General features: G+C 31.2%; 1 protein-coding gene and 2 long non-coding RNA genes across 3 annotated transcripts; 2 read left to right on the plus strand and 1 right to left on the minus strand.

Annotated features, from left to right (window-relative positions):
- Window positions 1-974: 974 nt before the first annotated feature.
- Window positions 975-1,948, plus strand: LOC25498573 (uncharacterized). Its single transcript, XR_003006942.2, has 3 exons — window positions 975-1,134; window positions 1,216-1,315; window positions 1,714-1,948. It is a non-coding gene; the product is annotated as an uncharacterized lncRNA (long non-coding RNA).
- A 6,029-nt stretch (window positions 1,949-7,977) lies between these two features.
- LOC25498574 (ultraviolet-B receptor UVR8) lies at window positions 7,978-17,130 on the plus strand. The gene is made up of 11 exons (XM_013593504.3): window positions 7,978-8,306; window positions 8,951-9,024; window positions 9,129-9,213; window positions 12,670-12,801; window positions 12,903-13,133; window positions 13,509-13,736; window positions 14,006-14,049; window positions 15,084-15,266; window positions 15,597-15,681; window positions 16,443-16,486; window positions 16,572-17,130. The coding sequence occupies exons 1-11, from the start codon at window positions 8,087-8,089 to the stop codon at window positions 16,692-16,694; spliced, it is 1,449 nt and encodes a 482-aa protein (XP_013448958.1). The 5' UTR covers window positions 7,978-8,086; the 3' UTR covers window positions 16,695-17,130.
- A 1,225-nt stretch (window positions 17,131-18,355) lies between these two features.
- LOC25498575 (uncharacterized) lies at window positions 18,356-19,075 on the minus strand. Its single transcript, XR_003006950.2, has 3 exons — window positions 18,917-19,075; window positions 18,724-18,822; window positions 18,356-18,599 (listed from the first exon to the last, which is right to left on the minus strand). It is a non-coding gene; the product is annotated as an uncharacterized lncRNA (long non-coding RNA).
- Window positions 19,076-23,533: the final 4,458 nt, after the last annotated feature.

Consider the following 23,533-nt stretch of genomic DNA (forward strand, 5'->3'; position numbering starts at 1 on the left):
AACTAGGCCAAAGGCTCAGCACAATAACACTTTGATGGAAAATGTTGACGATCTAACCTTGCAACGTTGCATGAATATTACGTGATTGTACTCCGACCGGTAGTCTTTACGGGCTTAACTTGAAGGTTGAGTGCACAACACTCCCAGTTACCACAAATTTTCTAGGAAGCCATAAAAAGTTATAGCTCTGTAGATCGTAGTAAAGTTCTATCATAACTGAAATTTTGTTAAAACACGCTTTTCACTTTGAGAATTTATAAGTCTTTTTTACTATTTTCTCAAACCTTTACATTTTATTTTAATGTTGTGACAAATGATTAATTTTATTTTCTTCCAATAAATTTTTCTTCTGAAAAGCTATAGAGAACTATAGCTCTCCAATCAATATGGGATTGATATCTTTTTATACTATAACTTGGACGGTGTATACTTGCATTAAGTCTCTCCATCTTAAAATACTCATAGTGTTTTGGAAAACATCATTAAACAAATTGGTTCTTACATATTAATCTCATTTTTGGAGAGTCCTATAACTAATTTTTACACTACTATTCATATTTTTAATTTTTCTTAACCTTTTTCTTCATCATCTTAAAGGTGTAAAGTATCCATTAAATGTCGATGATTAAACTCCACTGAATATTCTTATTGTCAGTCTTTGATTGGGTCTCTCTTTTCAACCACATTTATTTGTCAATAAGATATGAGACACCGGTCAAGATATCTGAGTTAAGTTCCACTCAGACCAACTTAATATGATGTTGGTTTTCCTTTCTCAATTATCAAAGGATATATAATAAATTAAAAAAGCAAAGGTTGGTAGACAAGAGTAATATTTAATTATAATAATTATTTTTATGTGAGATATATTTTAAGTCAATTTGATCAATTCGGTGAGCTAGGGGACACATTTAATAATTACTATAATTTTAATTAAGGGTTTCTTGCAACACAATAAATATTAAAAACTATTTATTTGATCTAACATAACATAAGTTTTTTACTATATAAAGTGATCACACAATTATATATTTACAATTATATGCAAGTGTGAAAAAATGGCTAGAATTCCCAAGTTTGTTTATGTTATGATCCTTTTTGTATCCCTATTCCTCATAGTAGTTGATGTTTGTGGTGAGCTCATTATTTTTTTCAATTATTTTATCATAATAGTTCACCCATGTTTAGTAATTTTTTTCTTATTTTTTGTTACAGGAAAGTGCAATTCTGACGCTGAGTGTAGAGAACGATGGATCATGTGTCCCCTTGAAACAGTAGTCAAGTGTGTTGAGGATGAATGCATATGTGTTCACTAGTTAAGTCAAACAATATTTCTTCATTATGTCTAAACCTTTCATTTTCTTTGTCACTGTAATGTTTTTACTATTATAAATTTTCTCACATCTTTGATCTTTTAATTTCCGTGATATGCTTACAAGAGTGTTAAATATATTATAAAATTGGTGTTATATTTGGTTGTTTGTGAATAGCATGGAGATATTTAATGATAAATTTTACTTATATCATCTAAAAAAACTTAGAATTAAGGTTTATATCCATTATATCATATGATATTATATTGTTGTGATTGTTATGATGTTGTATATGTTGATCTATGTTGGATGTTCATCTTCTTAAACCTTATTCTTTTAACATGATGTATCATGTACTCACATGTTTTTTGTGTCCCTTTGCACACATATTTGTAAGCAGGTCATGGACAAGCAATGTTGGATCACGTAGCTTGTGAAAGTGGAATTAAGGCTTATGCCAACTTTATTTTTTATTTTTTTTTTTATTATTGTTGGTTATGTTAGAATCCTTGGGATCTAATGTTGTTATTTGTTTTATTTTTAGCTTTGCAAACTTATGAATAAAAACATTATTGTATTATTTATATTTTGTAAAATAAAGATTATGTTTTTATAATGTGAAAAACTAGTGTGCATAAGTGTTTATTTTTACCGTATGTAATGGTATTTATGTGTAGTTTAATATAGAGATGCCTTTAATCAACACAAAAGGTTTTATATAACCCATATTTCTATTTCGCCAAGAACTAATAGAATATTTTGTTATTTAATATACACATCATGAAATGTTATTATCAATTTATGAGGTTCGTGGTGATCTTAATCTCAAGTGGTATTATTCTCAAGAGGAATGTTATTTGAACAACCAAAACTTATAATGTACTTCCTCCGTCCTAAAATATAAGCAAAAAAATCACATATTATTTGTCTCAAAATATAAGCAAAAAAAGACTAACTTTTATGCTATTATTATGTTTTTTCAAACAAATCATCTTTTCCAATGTAAAATTAAATGCAAATTGCATTCAATTTGTTCTCCTTTTTATTTTCTCCATAATTTTTAACCAATGAGAATTATTTTTACATCTTTCCATGAAACTTATTTTAAGGAGAACACAAAAAATTATACCTCAAATCACTAAGTGTTAGTTTTCTTAATAAGTGTGAATTAGTATTTTTTGCTTATAAATTAAGACGGAGGGAGTATTTGACAATTGTATAAAAATAGTATACACCATTTATTACTATTGATTTGACTTAAGGAAAGAGAAAAAAAAAATTAACAAATGAAAATGTATAGAAATATGTTGTTTAACGATTAAATGGTTGTCCAAATAACATTTCTCTATTCTCTAAGTATGGTGCTACACACTCTTACCATCTACAACTTTTATTTTATTTTATTTTTCGAAAATGACTTTCTATTTATCATTTTCAATGATGCCTGTTGATGCTGTCCACTCTCCTTGTTTATTAAAAAAAAAACTTTCTATTTTTATTTGTTTTCCAAAAAAATTGAATAAGTTCTAACCTTTCGTCAATTGAAGGGACAATCCTCTTAATTTATTTGGTTTGCTATATTTTATGGTATTTAGGAGGAGTTCATTATAGAGATGTATATAATCAATACAAAAGGTTTTATCAAATCCACATTTTTATTTCACCGAAAACATATATCATTCTTTATTTAATATACACATCATCATGACATCTTATTATCAAGGTATGAGATTAATCTTATTCTCAAGAGTCGTTTTACTTTCAACTGCAATCTTATTTGAAAAACCAAATTTTGACAACCGTGTAAAAATACATTATTTATAACTACTGATTTGATTTAAAGAAATAGAAAAACTAATTAAAAAATTAAAGTGTATATATACAGTATACAAATATGTTGTTGGACGATTAAATGGTTCTCTAAATAACATTTATAGATTGAATAGGCATTTCCATCCTTCAATTTGCATGCATCGATCAATTCCTTTCAAACAACAACAATGATTTGAAAGAAAATTCAGGAGCAACGTCGGCAACAATGAAATTCTTGGGTTTATTTTATTAGTTGTTTATTTTTATGAACATGAGTAGCTAAATTTCTTTGTGGTTGAGACTTAGATGAATTTGATGTAATCTTATAGAAACCCTTTGTTGAACTCCTTTGAATTTCAATGAAAGTTTAGTCTTTATTCATATTACTTTTTGTTTAATGCTTTTTGCATGTTTATCATCGACTATTAACCCTAACGTTATGAATATGCAAATTGATAGTAGAGATTGAATGACCACTGACCCAGACTTTTGACTCTGAACTAGGTAATAGGTTTAACCTAAGTAATCAAGTTAGAGATAGATCATTATTAGGTTATGACATAGGGATTAACGTTCTTTTAATACCTCAAACAATTTCGAATTCACTTAAGAGATTAAGGGGTTGTCACTTGCGGGGAGAATTATAGCTCAAGGAATTGGGTAGAGTTACTAAGTTAATCTGTTGTGAAACTAAATAATCATTGTTTGAACTAGGAGTGCAAATTACCATAGGAGAGCTTCGGATGATTCGAAGGTCTTAACCACATTTCTCTCTAATTTTCTAAAACCAATCTTTTATTGTTTTTAATTCGTTTATGTTACAAACATCAACTCAACTGTCTAGGACATCCTTGAATTAAATACATCCTTTTATTTTAAGGCTTTTGTCGAGTAGAAATTGAAACAGTCCATGTAAATACAAACTTATAAATTTTATTACTTTGATATATTTTTAGTACAGTTGCTAAAAGTGTATCAACAATCAAATTGATCCCTGATAGTGATGTTAAAAACTAAAAGAATTGTTATTTATTACCTTTTAATTTTGAAATGAAGTTTCATGCATGAATTATTATAAAAATCGAATTATTAGATGTCCCATCAAGGAAGTAAATTTGAAACATGGACCTAGCTTAGAAACTCATTAATTTGATGGTGAGTCAGGACGCAAACTTCCATAGATGAATGATGAGATAACTGTCGAGGCTCATTCAAGTTGCTAGCTTAGGAACTCTATGCTTATGGTCAGAACTGTCAAAATGGGTCGGGTCTTATGATCGGCCCGTTTAGTCCAATTAATTATAGGGCTTAGGCCTTAAATATTCAGCCGGAATTTTAATAGGATTTTTTAGCCCGGTCCTAAAAAGTCTGGTATCCGTTATGGCTAGTCCGAACGGGTCGTAGGTAGCACGTTAGCCCGCATTACAAAAAAATCTTATAAATTATCTATATTTTTCAAATAATTCTTTACTTAGTTGATTAACAAAGTAAAAAATAAAATTAAAGTGAAAATTCAATGAATTAACACATATGAATGTAATATAAAATTATATTTACTCGTTTCGTTATTTATAATTTTAAAGATCAAATATATAAATATCTATAACTTTTTTTTAGGGAAGTAAATATTTATAACCATAACGTATCTAATTTATTTAAAATTATTTTCCTCGGCATTTTAGTTTACAACTAGTGTACGAAAATGTTTACAATTTATTTTTGTGCTAGACATTATTTAAACATATTAAAAATTTATTTATAAAAAAATCTATAGGAGTATTTTATAGTACTTTTTGATATAAAAAAAAATGTAATTTTTAATACGGGCCGGCCCGTTTGTTATTTCTTTACATACATGTCCTTATTTATTATTCATCTTTTTCAACTACATTAATTATTTCTTTACATATATGTCCTTATTTATTATTCATCTTTTTCTTCAATCAGCAATAAATAATATGTTGAAAACATAAACCAACTCTCTCTCTTGAAGGATAAATTTGTAAAAAAAATTGTAATTACAAACATATTTAATACAAATATTCACTATCTTAATTCCCGTTATTTTTTCAATAGGGTCCTATAATTAGGGACGGAGGTAGTATATTTTATGGTATTCATGTGCCGTTCAATATAGGGATGTCTTTAATCAACTCAAACAGTTTTATCAAATTCATGTTTTTATTTCATCGAAAACTTATAACATTCTTTGTTATTTAATACACACATCTTATTCTAAAGGTATGACATGGCTACTGGACCAACAAGTTTAAAGTTTGTTGCTACTATATGGTGGATATGGCGCTGGAGGAACAACATTGTTTTGGGTGATAAAACTTGAAAAGCTAGTGATGTGATCCGACAAATTAACCTCATGGTTGAGGATATGGTTTTGTTATCTACAACTGATACATGTGCAGCTAATAATAGAAGCAAGGTCAAATGGAAAGCTCTCCCATCGGGTAAATTTAAACTTAATGTGGATGGAAGTTGTGACCAAAGTGGTATCATCGGTTCAGGAGGATTGATTCGAGACGCTATAGGAAATTGGGTGGCAGGATTCTCATCTAATGATGGTTGCGGTGATGCGCTTATTGCTGAGTTGTTTGGAATTTATAACGGTTTGGTCTTGTTGATAAACAATTCGGTGTTGCATGTTGAGTGTGAGACAGACTCCACTGAGATCATAAACCTACTTATGGACAGACAATCTCACTCATTCCATGCTTATGCTTCTTTACTAGCTAAAATAACAAGTTTGTTGGATCATCTCCTAGGTTTGGTGTTCAAACATGTGCTCCGTGAAGGCAATGTATGTGCAGACTTTTTGGCTAGGTTGGGGAGGAACTCTACTCTTGAAATAACAACTTGAGTGACACCTCCTGATGAGCTGATCTCGTTGCTCAACTTTGATGCTTTCGATTTCTAGTTAGCTTTTGTTTTTTGTTTTTTTGACCTTCACCAAAAAAAAAAAAAAGTATGAGATTCATGATGATCTTATTCTCAAGCGGTAATATTTTCAACGAAAATCTTATTTGAACAACCAAAACTTTGACAACGTATTAATAATAACTGTGTAAAAATACATTATCTATAACTATTCATTTGACTTAAGATAAGAGGAAAAACTAATTAAAAAATAAAAATATCTCCATGCGATATAAAAATGGGAATTTATACGGTACACTCACAAAATGAGATGTACTGGTACTCCTGTTTTTTAATTTTATAAATGAATGATCATTTTTTATGTAGTAAATAACTATTTGTCAATATTTATATTTTATAGAAAAACATTTCATAAGAAAAAACATCATTTAATTGTTTATAAGAATCATAGTAACTTTTTTTACATATTATCGTAAAAAATAATGAATATTCTCAATTATGAGTGATAAAAATTTAAAAAAATAAAAAATTATTTCGTTGACACTTTTAATGAATAAGATTTAGTATTATAATTATAAATGATAAAAAAATAATATTTTTCTTCTAAAAACAACTCATTTAACTATAAATTTAAAGAGTGAGTGTACCGGTACACTCAAATATAGTGGATGTACCATAAAATTTACCTATAAAAATACATTGTTGGATGACTAAACGGATGCTCAAATAACAAATATTGTCTAGTAAGTTAACGAAACACATAAAAATTAATGTTTTATAACTTTTATCAATAGTTGACACTTTTACATGAATTTTGTATAGAAAAACATTTTTACATTAGTGTGTGTATATATATAACACATACTTCCGTATTAACTGAGCTATTAACTCATTTCATACTTATTAAGAAAAAATGTATAAATGAAATAGAGAGAAAAATGATTTTGAATGTCTTTATCAACTATTGGTGCATTCTTCTTTATCATAAATGTAAAGTAGAATATATTGATCGAAGAAAAATTCTGTGGTGAAGTCATGAAAATGATTTTTCTGGTGAAGTTAACACTATAACATCAAAAATATTGTGAGTAACACACCACTATTTGTACAATGGCATCAAAAGTTCAACCATCGTAGTATCATCAATTCATTAGATTAACAAGACTACACTTAATCTAATTTTATATCATACTTTGTTTTAAGCGTAACACCCCACAAAGTGTAACACTTAAGACTATCACATAATATCATCAACTCTGTTTGCATGTTAAAGATTCCAACGATAAAATAGTACCTGTAAATCTAAGATGTTGTAAGCATTACTAGACGAATTACTATTGATCATTAATCAGTAATCAACAATTTAAAAATGAATCAAACATTAAGATCAAAGTTAACTTTTTTAAAAAAGTCAGTTTTCTGACTGTACCGTAGAAGCTTTTTATATTGAATTGAGACTGGTGAAAGTAGTATTAATTAGTGTTATAATTGGAAAAAAGTAATTAATATTATATTGAAAAGTAAAATTAACCAATTTTTCTCGGACAATATTTTTTTGCAAATGACTTATTTATTATGGAACAGAGGGAGTATCTTTTTATTTTTAACTCGTTATTAATTAGAATCAATATTACAAAATTAAATTTTTTTAAATTTTTTTAACTTTTTTCTTTTGAACCAAACATATACCAAGCAGATTAAAGAATTTGATTTTTTTTAAATTCAAAAAACACTTGTGAGCATAACGAGACAGCCAGACACGCGTCTCTCGAACAAGGCACTCCTCTCAAAAGAAAACAAAACCATGGACCCCACACATTTCCAGAAAATTCCACACTAAATCAAACCTTCCAAACACACAATCCAAACACGCGGTCACGATTCCGCCACGTGTCATAAACTCCACTTCATCATCCAACGTGGCACCATCTTCAACCATGTAATTGATTCGCATATCATTCTTAACTTTCATAATTACCAAGGAACCTTTCTTTTTACATGCGTCGTCGTTTCATTGCGTTTCGATCTTCAGCGTTGTCGTTTTCAGATCGGAGAGTTTCTCTTTCATCGCCATGAACGGAAACGAAGCTATGGAAGATGTTACGGTGGTTGAAGAGGAGGAGAAGTCGTCGGAGAAGACGGTTTATATGTGGGGTTATCTTCCCGGAGCTTCGTCGGAGAAAGCTCCGATACTGTCTCCGACGGCGGTTCGTTTAACTGATTCTTGCTTTGCTGGAGATTCGTGGAAGGATGTTTGCGGCGGTGGTTGTGGATTCGCTGTTGCTATCTCAGGTTGATTTCTCGATCCGTTGACTTTAGTTTGACTAAATTTGGAATGAAAATTTAAATTCATTTCAAAGAAATTCTAGATCTAAGTTAGTAAAAAATATATCCATGAAATTTTGTGAGAAACAAATACATTGATTCTACACACTTCAATTCCTATCTAGCACAGACACATATGAATGTATCGAAGTGTCTGACATGTTGATGGTTAACACTGACACAAATAATTTATATCCGATCAATTAATTTTTTCAAATTATTACCGGTATTGACACATATAATTTTATATTAGATCAATTAATTTTTTCAAATTATTACCGGTATTGACACATTATTATTAATTAATTCTATCTATGAAGTGCATAGACTTCAAGCATCGGACACGTGTTAAGTGTCTCATACGTGTTAAGTGTCTGACACGTTGATGTGTAATACTGACACATGTAATTACATTTTATCAATTCATTTCCTTAAATTTTATTAGATGTTGACCTATTGGTCAATGTGTATTGATTCTTTTTACGAATTTATAAAGGTGTCTACATGTTGATCAGTGTCGTGTCTGGTGTCTGTGATGGTGAGTGTGTGAATATGACTATTAGTGATTCACGGTATTGTGATGATTTTTGTTTGTTGTGTGATTATCGTAGAGAAAGGGAAGCTGGTGACGTGGGGATCAACGGACGACGAAAACCAGAGCTACTTGATGTCTGGGAAGCATGGGGTAATGCAGTTGGTCTTGTAAAATAAGGATTGGTTTTGGTATGAATTTGGTGTTGGAATTGATTTTGCGTCTTATAATCTGGATGCATGTATGTTTTTCTGAAGGAGATTCCAGGGCATTATAAGCTTCCCACTGAGGCGTCAGTGGTGAAAGCTGCTGCTGGTTGGGCTCACTGTGCTTCAGTCACTGGTAATGCTTCTAACCAGTCTAATTTGTTCCTTATTAATTAAAGATTTCAAATATTTTAAGGATTTAACTCATATCTACTGTCAGTGTAAAGAATTTTTACAATGTCAATCAATCATAACCATCTGATCATAAAAACTGTTTGACTTTATTCAAAACTACTTTTAATTGTGATTTTATGACAGTGTAAACATTTTACAGTTAAAATGAATCAAGACATTTTTAGGATACGTAAGTCATGTAGTATTCAATTAAGACTTTCTGTAATGTACTTGAATAAGTCTTGTATTCAATTAGAAAAATCAAGAATTTTTTAATTGGATGTTTACCTCGTTTGAGCTATATATTGTATATCTAGTTAGAAATTTGTTAATGATGTCAATATTTAGCTCAACATAAAATGTGTGACATAAATGACCCTCCAAGTAGAAATTATATATTAATCTCCACCGTGCATTGGATTGATGGGATGTGGTGGAATGGAACGGTATATAATTAAATTCGTTGTTTGGATTGATGGGATGTAAATGGAATGGAATGGAACACAATGGAACCAATTCCATTCAATACCACTCAATCTTTCAATTTCTCATTTCCCCCAATTTAGGTCGAGGCTTGAAATGTTACTATTCTACCCTCATTTTATTTGCCTCTTCCTCTACTAAATACTTATTTTCCATAAGTTTTTTCTCCATTTTCTTCTTCTATGGTGTCTGCTCATTGTATTCTTTCTTCTCTTTTTTCCGTTATTCACACTCACAGTAGACCTTCTTTCCTTCTTCCGCCTTTGTTCTCACTGCAACATTACTGTACTTACCTATGTTTATCCCTGGGTTTGAATATACATCAATGCAAATAAAAAATGTCATATTTATATGATTAAAATTTACTCTAAAAAGGGTAGAATTGGAATAAAAATTTATAATTCATTTCATTCCGTCCGCTTTCCAAACAATGGAATTATAAATTGGTTCCGCTCCGCCATAAATAACCAAACAATGGAATGGAGTCATTATTCCATTCCGCTCCGTTCTACTCCATTCCACTTTGCTCCATTCCGCTCCGCTCTATTATGTTCCGTCAATCCAAACAGAGCAATGTGACCGAGAAGACAACAAAGGCTAGTATAGTTTCCTAGAATTCTATACATTTTGCTTTTCTTTATCCAATCTTTATTATTTTGTAATAATTTTTTTGTGACTTTACGCTATATCCAACATTATATATGAACCTCCGTTATGCATCGTTGAGGAATGTGATTGAGAAGATAACAAAGGCTAATATAGTTTACTAAAATTCTATACGTTTTGCTTTTTTTTCTTTCATTCTCTTGAATGGTTGCTTAAAATCTATGGAGTCTTATGAATCTTATGAATCCATAAAGTCATTTCAAACCCTATAAATTCCTATAATCCATTAAAATTCAAATTATAAAATCTTGATTACAATAGTGACTTAAAATAATCTTATATGCCATTATAATCTTACATAGCCTTTTAATATTCATAAGAATCTTTTTATATTAAATTTTGACTTTCAAAATCTCAATCCAATTTAATCCCCCTTGTTGAAGAGTAATGAATGGTGAATCATTTTGTAGAATAACATATGAAACAATGAAGGACAATTGTTTGTTGTTTAAAGTTGCTTTGATTAATGTTAATAGGATTCTTGCCTGCTTTGATACCTTTTTAATCAAGATTTTTATTGGAAAAGCTAATGTAGCTTAAAGCCGAGCAAATTAATGTTACTGTTATATAAAATGATCTTTTGAAAATAACGCACTTAGGGATCTATAAATCTGAGTAAATACTCAATGACCCAGCTCATTCAAAATATGAACGACTCAAAATAGTTTCTTGGAAAAAGGTTCCATGGAAAATTACAAAGGAACATGTTAGTATCTCCGTTTAGTTTCATTTAAAAGTTTCAAAAGTGATTGTTAATTTGAGGATGTGTACCATTAGATGTTTACATTGATGTTGTAATGATGTATCAATAATTTGGCTCAAATCAGTCCTTATATTCTTCAGTACTTTGAATTTGTTCGAACTCATCAAAAGAAGCCATAGTTAATCCCGAACTCATTAAACCCAAATTAGTCGTGCAGATATTATGCTCTATCCTTTGCACTTAACGACCAAAATCATTCCCTCTCTCATGCTCTCTTAGTCTACATTTTAATTGTAGTAATTGATATTGTGCCCACCCACCTGCATCTAAATGGTTAAATTATTGTAAATTTGGAACTGGGGGATAACATGAAGTTTCTTATTTTGACATATTGATGATACTTTTGTCAATGCTGTGAATCTCTTTGGATTGAATGTTGTCAATATAGTGGGTCAATTTTAGTATTTACTAGTTAAATTTTGGTACATTGTTGCTTACACTTTGAATTAATCAATCTGGATCGCTTTCTATATTTGGTGTAATTTCAGTGGTTCATTGTTAGCTACAATTCCAAATACCATGGGGTTGTTTGTTTAATGGATATGATTATTTTCTTGGGAATAATATTTGTGAAAATACTATTAGTTATTATCAAGAATATTCAAAATTCTTACTATTATCTCATCTTTTTATCTTATCTTCAGATGTTAGTAATCAATATACCTATTCAGGTCTTTGTAGCAGAAATGTAGAATATGTGTAAATTATTTATTCATTAATTTATTGAAATGTTTTAACTGGATGATCCTCTCACATTGAAGGCTGAATTGAGTTTGGTTTGTAACATATTGGTGGTCATATTCAAGTTAAATGAGCAAGCTTTTTTTGCCTTGTTTGTTCACTGACTATGGCGGATTGGTGGCCTAGTTGGGATAATGCTAACGTGTAGCACGTTGGCCCATGATTGACATCATGGGATCAAGCTGCGCTTTTTGTATAGCCATGTCCATATGGAAGTTTTAACACTTGAGGGTGTGTTTGGATGGAGGGTTTAGGAAGGGAGGGCTTACTTTTCTTTTTTAAATTACAGACACTATAAAAGTGTTTATTAAAAAATTGAAATAGCAACATGATAAATGATTATATAATACTTCAATCACACTTAATTTTTTTTAAAAAAAAGTAAGTCCTCCCCTCCCTTCCCCTCGTAAACCCTCGGTCCAAACACACCTATAGTAGCTTGTATTTTTAAATGGTGAAAAATGTAACAATAGGGTATATTATACGAAAACAATGGTTCCGGATAGTTTAAAAACATCGGTATATCCCATCATTGCTTGAATGTGGCTATAAATCGGTGATACCCAGATTAAACTCCATACCCAACTGTCAATGTAGTTACAACACATTAGAATTAGGATGTCTAAAATCATAAATTACATCACTTGGCCAATTTGGAAACAATGTAATTTCAAATAACAACTTTACCTCATAGGTTACCCTGTTAAGTAAAAGCCAAGATAGAATACTAATGCGTTGATATGGAATTAACTGCTGTGTATGCAGAAGATGGTGATGTGTATTTATGGGGCTGGAAAGAATGTGTGCCTTCTGGAAAAGTTTTTACTGATCTCATCACTGTGGGAAGCCTCCAAAAGGATGTGGCTGGGAAACAAAGTTCATCAGTAGCTGAGCAAGGTGCTGATCATCGCTTATGTATGCAACATAAATAATTTAACAGAAACGCGAGCTATCTGATTTTGTTTCGGGCAACTAACAGAATTTAAGATGTTAAACAGGAAGCCCGCAAAGCCCAAACACTAGTAGTGGGTCTGATTCTCATCATGACAACAAGAAAGTTGTAGAGGAAGCTGGAAAGCGAAGGAAGATCTCATTTGCCAAACAGGAGTCTGATAGTCAAGCATCTGGAGATGAATTATTTATTGTGTCCCCTTCTCTTGTTACCCTTGGCCATGGGGTGAAAATTACCTCTGTAGCAGTTGGTGGGAGGCATACCCTGGCACTGTCAGGTAAATCCAGTGTTGTCAATTGCGGATTGCGGAAAATAGTGGTTTGTTCAAATTCCGCTACGTGACAGTGCTATAGCGCTGCTATACCCACTATTTCACAACATTTTGTGCTAAATAGCATATCATGGAAAAATAGCGATTTGTTCAAATTCTGCTATTCAATAGCGTTATAACACCGCTACAGCTGCTATTTAACAACACTTGGTAAATCGTTTTCTGTATGTCTGGACTAATTATAATGATATTCTAGGTTGAGTTGGATCTTCCTTGTGGTTATATTTATAGTTTTGTAGGTTCTGTGAAGTACGAAGATATGGAAGGTTTTTGATGTAAAGCAAGACACCTGATGCATCATATTTTAACCGAAGTTTTCAGATGTGGGACAGGTCTGGGGTTGGGGCTATGGAGGCGAAGGACAGCTAGGTTTGGGTTCTCGAGTCAAGATGGTATCATCCCCTCATCTTATTTCATGTATCGAGTCTGCTTCTGGGAAGGATAAGTCATCTTTTCAGCAAGGAAGCACTGCTCTTCAATGTTCTAATGTAGCTGGAAATTATGTGACGGAAATAGCATGTGGAGGTCGGCACAGCGCTGTAATAACAGGTCAGTGCTTAAATGCTGTCATAACATGTGTTCTGCAAAAGTATCGCTGGATGTTTAAAAAGTTACATGATCTGCTGGCCATTTATGTCCTTTTCACAAAAAGTCAAAAACTAAATGCAATTTGAGAACTCTGTATATCAGTTACTAAATGTCTATTCTCAATGTTGTTCAAAGATATCCAAGTTCAATTAAGCACTCAATAGATATGCAAGTTCAATTAAGCACTCGATAAAAGAAATTCTAACATTGTTTATAAATTGCTTTTGTAGATACTGGGGCTCTTCTTACTTTTGGCTGGGGTCTGCATGGACAGGTAAGTCCGCTGCTTTTCGGATATTTTAGTATATTCCTCTAGTTTTCTGCTTAGATAAATAAACATTAGTTTTCAATGCAAAAGATCTGATGGAACTTGAACATGCTGAAAACTCTGACATTGTGTTAGGTATCGGGTGGTATTCATAGGGTAACTGCTGATCCAGTTAGTTATTTTAATATATAGTTATTTAGGAGCAATTAGCATTTTGTATAATATGGGAAACAAAAGGCTAAACAACAGACTCATGCTTAAACTATAAACTGGACAGAAGTGGACTGTGATCCCAGATTAGGCATTGAAATATTTGAATCCTACTTGGGAAATGACTTTACCTATTCATGACCTGAGTCCTCAGGGTAGGGATGTCGACAGGGTGAAGGTGGGGGACTGGGGAGTACTCTCCTGCTCTTTGTCCCCTATCTGTCATATTACCCAAGTTCATGTCTCTTCTACTCCTGTGGAGCCCCAAATATGACAGACCCTGCAAGAATCTCCATGTAGCAGTAATAATTGACGTCTCTACCTAAAGATTAGTTTCCAGCTATTTTGTGGTGCTAGTCATCAAAGAGCCAAAAAAGAAAATGTCTAATTAGGTTACCACCAATACTTCATTCATACAATATGATATTACATTGGAACAGCAAAATCTGTAATATACTGAAAGACTAGAGAAAAACATAAACATAATTCTTTGTAGATAAATATATGTGAGATTCTTTTAGTCTTTTTGAATCCTAAAGGTACTGTTTTCAGATTGGTGGCACAGTTATGATTTCCAACTTGTGTGGCAATGCCCAATGTGTCAGAAGTACACATGATCTCTCCTTGGAATTGTTGATACTTCTTATTCAACCCTCCCAATTTACTAATTAATACCATTTTGAGTGAATAGCTTGCCTCTTCCTGACATCACTTGTTGGTTTTAGTTACTTCTACTTAATGAAACTTGCTGGAATGGCAAAGATTGTGTAACTTATACAAGTGGCTTTTCTGACATTCATGTAACCTTTTTTGACAAAATTCTCTTCCAGTGTGGACAAGGGAATAATGCTGATCAGCTAAGACCAACTCTAGTTCCTTCTTTATTGGGAACTAGAGTGAAACAAATTGCTGCTGGACTTTGGCACACATTGTGTGTTACTGCAAATGGTCAACTTTACGCTTTTGGTGGGAATCAGTTTGGACAATTGGGTACTGGTAATGATCAAACTGAGGTATGTTTAATTTGCTCATTTATCTGAATCGTTGTTAAAAAACCAACTTCTTTAATCATGATCGTGCATCCAATAGAACTTAATTTTCTCATTTATCTGAATCATTTGTTTCTTCTAGAACAATGTTGAATAGACGATTGCATTTGTCAAAAAAAAATGTTGAATAGACAATTGCAATTACAATTTTTAAACATGATAGGGTTTTTTAGGCTATGAACCAAAATCCATGACTAAACTGGTAATGTTGAAGATTTTTATTTTTTTTAAAAAAAAAATTCTAATTTTTTTTCTCATGTGTTAACCAAGTAACAATGGCTTTTTCCTTTTCAGACTTCACCGAAACTGCTGGATACTTTCGAGAACAATCTTTCAAGCATAGTCTCCTGTGGGGCTCGTCATAGTGCTTTGCTAACAGGTATGTCTCCTTGATGATATGTTTAAGGCCCTGTTTGGATTGACTTATTTTTGAGCTTATGAAGAATAGCTTATGTAAATTTATAAGTTTTCACGAACAAAAATTGTATCTTCACAAACTGTTATTTCTTAAACTACATTGACAAACTTATGAATAATACTTTAAAGATTATTTATTTGCATAGGTTGTTTTGCATAAGCTCAAAATAAGCCTTATCCAAACGGGCCCTAAGATGAAAGCATATAATCTTGTTTTTTTCTAAAGTTTAGTTTAGTACTTTAAATCAAATTGGTTTTGAACACATTAATCATCTATGCTAAATTAGTTTCTGAAGTTCAGTACTTGAAATCAATTTGGAATAAGAAAATTTCAGTGAAACTAATCCGTCAATCATGAAAGTAGTTTCTGAAGTCAGTATTTAAAATTAAATTGGTTTTTAAACAATTATGAATGTCAAATTAGCCGTTCTAAGTGTCAGTTGAAATTCTAAATGTTATTCAAAGGTTCACTAAGAAAAATTACAATTTCGTTTTCTTACTTTTTTCAATTTCTCTCATTTTGGGACAGCTCCATACAATTTTGGGGATACCATTTACTTATTTTTTAAACAACCTACATTTGTTTGATGAAAACTTTTATTTGTGGATAAGAAAAAGTAGTTACATTGCATAAGTCTTTAGAATAATTAAATTTGCTCTTCACTAATAATATAGTTTCTCACTATATTCCTACTATAATGCTTACACATTTTCATATTGAAGATGATGGTCACCTTTTCACATGGGGATGGAACAAATATGGCCAGGTATTCTTATTACCTGAAGTAATTATTACAATGAATGATATTATTATTATTAGAGTCGATTTCTAATGATTGTCTACCTTGGCAGCTTGGTTTGGGAGATTCTGTTGACAGAAACATTCCTTCTCGAGTTTCTATTTCCGGTTGCCGACCAAGAAATGTTGCCTGTGGTTGGTGGCATACACTGTTGATGGCTGATAAGCCTGTTTGACGCACTAGCATCAAGGTTTCCCACTATCCGACATTTCAATGAAATGTAGATATGTCCAAAATCACTTTTGATGGTCTGTTTTGTTCATTCTTTCTTTCGTCTGTTTCGGCATGCCTGCATTTTCTATGGCTTCATATCTAGATTGTAGCTTGGGACTAACTTGGAGATCTGAGAACATGAGAAGGGTTTCAGTTTGGATGCTAACAAGAACAATAAGGGTTAGGATCTAACATTGTTTTAATTATGGTGTAAAGTATACTACCATTAAATGGATGAGAGCAAATTTTATTCTTCTGAGGGTTAGTGGTCTTGTTTCATCATATTTGTGATTTCTTGATATGAATGTTGATGTTGTAATATATTTTGTGCATTGGAAGAAGCTTTCTGCTGTTTGGAGATAATGTTATGAATTTGTATCAAGTCGCATCTAATCAAATTCAATGATGTGCCATTCACATCAAATCCTTTTTTCCCCCACCTTTCTTCTCCATCTAATCCACGTTAGAATTTTCCTGCGAATTTTAGTGTATCGTATACATCAAAGTAATCTATTTTCTTCGGTTTCTTTTGCATTTCTCTTCCACTGTCTTTTTCTAGGAGCCAATTTCTCATTTGATGATGACTTGCAATATGTTCGATGTTATCACTTATCAACCATGAACGTCGTTGTCTAAGGACTTTGTTCATTTGTATTCTAATATTGTCCCATGTATTCATGACATTTCTATACTTGCTGCTCTTGAATTAGATGATTTTATTTGGTATGATTCAAATTATGGTTGTCTTACTTTCGAATATGCTTGATTTTTCCATTATCATACTTTTGTTCTTCCTAATCCATCGTGGGAAAAAACCATTTGGAAACCTTATATCCAACAAAAAAATATCTAATGATTAGGATGCTTATGCACAATGTGATCGCCACTTATGATACTTAAGAAAGGTTTTACTATTATTCCTATTGCAGCCAGAGTGGGAACAATTATAAAACCACACTTTATATTTTCTTCCAATATCTATATATTCTCAGACATTGGAATTAGTTGAATGCTTTCTTAGGAATGCATATCGATTTATCTAGCTTTAACTATACAATGTCAGTTATTCATAGAGTTTGGATCCCACCTAAGTTTTAACAAGATTTGGTTCACATCAAAAGTTTAGTTAATTATTTAGCTACTAATTCCAAAGGTCAAATGTACTCATCTATTAAAGAATTTGCTATCTTGAAGTATTTTAGTGTTTAGTGACATGCTCCTTCTTCTGCTTTAATTAATCATATACATTGAATTATGCCTCAAGTTTATTCGATAAACTGCAACATTGATGGTGTATCTTGAGGCTCTCTTTGGGTGTTTCTACCTAAGGAGGCATTTTTATTAGTCTCCTTGGAATTTTTATTAGTGCTTTCTCTGCTAACATTGGTATTGCTAATTATGTTCATGTTGAAAAAAAAAAGTTGTAACTTATTTCATTGAATTGATCAGTCTAGTGTCTCAAACCACTTATGGCTTGAATGTGAATCCTTGTTAAGTATTTCTGCTTTCTCGAATATTAATCTTGTTCCTTTAAAGTTGAAAAAAAGTGTCAAAACTATCTTAATATTATGAAAAACATTAGATTTAGATTTTCTCAAATTTATAGGGAAGGGAATGTATGTGTCGACAAAATAGCCTACGTAATATTTTTGTAGGATCCAAAAAATTAAGTCGAGACCAGATTATTAAAACCAGCCTTGATATCACAATATGAGATCCTTACAACATAATTTATACATAAACAATAATCCATCCAACAAACTTTCATGAACACCATAGCATAGGTGAGAGAATAATTATCAACTTTATTCTCATGGACAAACACCTCGATACTGCTGTTCAGTCGTGTCCTAAGGATGAACCGCATCTAATTCATATAAGAGAAACACATAGTAAATAAGGATGGAATAAGTTTTTGGTCACTTAAAGTAACAACATTATGATGTGAAAAGAAAATTAAATTCTTAGACATAGTAGATAAATATTTTTACCTAACAAGGTGTAACAAACACCTTTAGTGCAGACATTATTGTATTTCCATAAAATCGTATATTTTATATAACAATCGTAGTCAGAAACACATTCTCGTCCTGTAGTGTAAATTAAAACAATAATAAAGAGATCTTACAAAAATGGTCTGAAATATTGTGAATAAGATAAACAAAAAATTGAGAATGTGCTTACCTGGCCTTATACCTCTACTGTTGGCTATAACAAAAAATAGGGAAACAAGAATGACTATAGTATAAAAGAACTTGAAAATTTCAGCCATTATTCACCTTTGTGTAACAAGTATAAATTTCTTTATCACTTTAAATAGTAAAAAACTAGTGATATGTTTACGTCAATTAAATAATTTTTATTAATAATGTTGCAAGAATTCTTTCATTAAAATTAGAACAATTGCTAAATATTTTGAAAGTACATTGTTGTATCATGTTTTCCCCTTTAGCGCATAGAATATAGCCAACATAAAAATATTTCTTGTATTAATAACGTTGCATTTTTTTTTTTCTATTTCTTATCCAACCTTTCATAGTTTCAAGTTATTTGATGTAGTTTATTGATTTATAGCTCTTGAATTTAATAAGATGTTTATGCTTTCATTTACTTTTGATTAAATAATTTTTTTGGGTTGTTTTGTTTCATGTGTTTAACACTATAATACCCAGATTTTTAATAGTGCGAATGTATTTTTTATAAACAACCTCATTTTGCAGAAGAAATTATTCATCCTCACTTTCTCAAAATAAATTAGACTAATAGATTTTAAAAGGCGACCCAATCAATTGGGGATTTTAAAAAAATTAGGTAACATATATAAATTATTTTATCACTTTATAGAGTGAAAAATCTCATGATATGCTCACGTCAATTAAATAATTTTTAATAATTATGTTGTTCCAATAATTCCTTCACTGTAATTAGAAAAATTGTTAGATGATTTGAAAGTACATTGAAATATCATGTTTGTCCCTTTAGCTAATAGAATATAACTTGCTCATAATTATTGCGTGTAATTAGATTTCATTATTGTTTTTGATGTAATATGTTTGTCCCTTTAGCTCGTAAAAAAGGTTAACTTATAACTATTTCTTGAAATTATAGTTCATTCTTGCTTACCAATGTTTCATTATTTTTTTTTAATTCTTATCCAGCCTTTCATTGTTTTAAGTTACTTTGATATAGTTTATTGATTTCTAACTCTTGTATTTATTAATATCTTTATGATTTTATTTAGTTGATTAACTAAACATTCTTCGTTGTTTGGTTTTGTTTCATTGATTTATAGTTGCAACACCCAAATTTTGAACAATGAGAGTATATTTTCTTAAACAACCTCACGTCGCATAAGAAATAATAATTGTCACTTTTTAAAATCAAATCAGAGTGCGTAATTTTAAAAGGTAAGCCCAATCAATTTACGGTTTAAAAAATAAATAAAACAAATATAAATTGTTTTATCATTTTATATAGTAAAAAACCTCATAATATGTTTACATCAATTAATTTTTTTCTTCTAATTAGTATTGTTGAAAAAATTTCTTCATTAAAATTAAAACAGTTCTTAAACTTTTGAAAGTAAATTGATGTATTATGTTTGTTCCTTAGCTCACAAAACAGGGCTCACATAAAATTATCACACAAAACAGGGCTCACATAAAATTATCACATGTAATTATACATCTTTATTGTTTTTGATGTATCATGCTTGTCTCTATAGATCATAGAATAAAGAAAACATAAAAACAATCTTGTAATTGTAGTTCATTCTTATTTCTCAATGTTTAATTATATATTATTTCTTATCTAGCCTTTAGTGATTTTAAGTTATTTGATATAGTTTCTTGATTTCTAGTTCAAGAATTTAATAAGGTGTTTCTGATTTTATTTCTTGATCAACTAAAAATTTATCTTTGTTTTTGTTTTGTTTTGTTTCATTAGTTTAATGTTGTAACATTGATGATGATGGAGCATCATCTGACATTTTTTACTATGTTTTTAGTACTTTCTTTACATTTGAAGACAAATAAGATGAGATTTAGAGGAGTTGTTAGTGGTCTGAGGAACATATTGTATTGTTTTCACTCGAGTCGTTGTAATTCACATTTATCCAAAATCATACAACTCTATAGGTGTTTTGAGTGTTTTCTAGTGAGAAATCATGTAAATCGACCAATCAAGACATCATGTGAAGGATCGAGGATATGAAGATTGAAGTTCAATGGTTCTTATAAGATTCTTAAAGACAATACAAAGTGAAGAAAATTCATTTCAAATTCCTAATGATGGTGAGAAAAACACAAGAAGGAGGGTTGAATTGTGTTAGCTTTTTCTTCTTTTAAACTAAGTCCAAAGTTCATACTTTGATAAAGTTCAGAGCCTGGAGCAATGTTCAAAGTCTAATGCAGAAGATATAAAAGATGAGAGAGAGAGAGAGAGCGAGAGAGAGAGAGAGAGAGAGAGAGAGAGAGAGAGAGCAATTATGGTTCCTTCCACAATCCGGAAGTAGTCCAATCTCACTTGCACTTCCAAGGGGATTTTCACTATAATCCAATCTAATTACAAATGCTCAAGCACACAAGCAAGAGACTTCAAATACTCAAGCACACAAGCAAGAGATTTCTAATGCTCAAGCCCAAAAGTAAGAGACTTCTAAACAAACAAATTACAAAGAAATATGTTTGGTTGAACACTTGATATATTATCGGCCGTGTTCACAATACAAAACAAATCAGACTCTTAAGACTCTAGAATTTATAAGATATGAAAGTTGTTAAGAAATTCTAAGTGTTTGATGCACAACAATTTCAGCAGAGTTTTGGCACAAATTTAAATGTCGTAAAGTCTCTACTGATCTTCAAGTCTTATTCCTTTATATAGAGGTATGGAAGAGACGTTGTAGAGTTGCCAGCACATCAAAGAGTCGTTGTAGAAGCTTGATCAATCACCAATGATTTGTTGCTTGATTTGGTTAATGTTCTAGGAAAGAATATTTGAAAACCATTCCTTGTATGGATAATTAACCAGCAGAGACACAGTTGTAGTAGTACTATGCGAATGAAATGTTGGAGTAATGGAGTAGTGATTGTACAATTGTACTATTGTCCTTCCACTGCCCTTTCTCCATGGATAAGCATCTAATACCTTCCAATTCCTCTCAAATAACAATTACTTCAGTCTTCTATTCCTTCTGCACACGTGTGTCTTCAAATATCCATTTTGCTAACTTCAGGTTCTTCACTTAGGACTCTGGTGACTTCAGACTCTGACAATCAGCTTCTGATTGTCTTCAAACTTTGATGCCTTCAGACTCAGAATTGCAACTAAGCTTCCCTTGTAAATTCTTTTGCTCTCAATTGTTCTATCAGAACCAATATCTTGTTTTAAGACTTATAAATTTTAGTCTATGGTCCGACACACTTGAACAACTATTAGCATATCCAATTGAACTTTTAATATTTTGTTATCATCAAACTCAAAGAGGCAATGTTAAACACATTTTGTTCCAACACCTAAGAGTTTCCAGACAGAAGAACGATAAAAAACGGAACGAAAACACAAGATTTTGCACAATAAGGGCTGCCTTCTGCACCGCTTGCACATGGCCATGCACCTCATGCGCCCCTATCATGCACATATGCGGGCAAAGATCGCCTGTAGCTAGTTTTTCAAGCAGAAACGGTGGAAAAAACCTAGTTTACTTCACTTAAACCCTAAGTAATCATATATATGCTATAAATAGAGACACTTGCACTCATTATTTTTTATTCAGAAAGTTAGTGGTTCTAGGAAAGGGTCAAGCATCAGAGTTTCAAGGCATGATTCGATCCTCCTTGCTCTCTCTAGGGTTTGTTTTTCTATTGTTTTGTTATGATGTTTATTGCCATGAGTAACTAAGCCTCTTTGATTAGGGTCTAAGATGAACCCCTTCTTATTTTTTGGATTCAATTAGTAACATTTTCATTCATTTATACTTTTCTTGTGTCCAATTTAAATTCGTACTTGTTTGTTCTTAATGCTTTTTCAATTGAAAATCCGCATCGCTAATCTTGAAAATTGATTTGTAAATGAAAAGTAGGATCGACAACCCGAAATTCTTTATCTGTTCTTGCAAGCTCCCCTGAGTCTGTGATAGTCCATTAAGGTGAGGTTTGCAAGCTCCTCCTAAGTCTTATTCCTAGTTCATTAAATTCATTCTTAGTCACTCTTGAGTGCATCAGAACAAATAATCAAATGCATATCAGAACATTGACAAAGTAATATATTATTTAATCACACAGAGGTTTGCAAGCTTCGATTAAGAGCATTCTGATACTTTATCGGAGCCTAATAAGATTAACAATTAAGCGCATATTTTTTAATTTTTAATTTATAAATTTCAAAATAAATAAATTAAGGTTCTTTAGCTTCTGTTAGGCCCAACGTTCAAATACTTTATCCTCTTTCTCCCCCTTTTGGCATCAACAAAATTGAAATAAAAAATTTAACAGAAACATAAAAAAAATTAAAAAAGAAAAAAAAACTTGTAAAATCATGAATAAACAAAGATGCTATCTGAAACGATAAACATTCTTCATTAATTAGGGAAATTACAATAGGTAAAAAAAAAAAAAAAAAAAAGCAAACAAAGAACTTATAAATAAATCTAAATCCTAAGGTTTGAACTCAGCACTTGATTTTTCATTAAATCCTAAGCTATGTTGTCCTATTGTTGTAAGGTCTTTTGCTTCTTATTGATCTTCAAGTATACCCAGAAGCCTTCACAACTTGAAATCTGGAGATGTTTTCATAAATAAC

This window comes from Medicago truncatula, chromosome 7 (assembly GCF_003473485.1).
Source record: "Medicago truncatula cultivar Jemalong A17 chromosome 7, MtrunA17r5.0-ANR, whole genome shotgun sequence".
NCBI lineage: Eukaryota > Viridiplantae > Streptophyta > Magnoliopsida > Fabales > Fabaceae > Medicago > Medicago truncatula.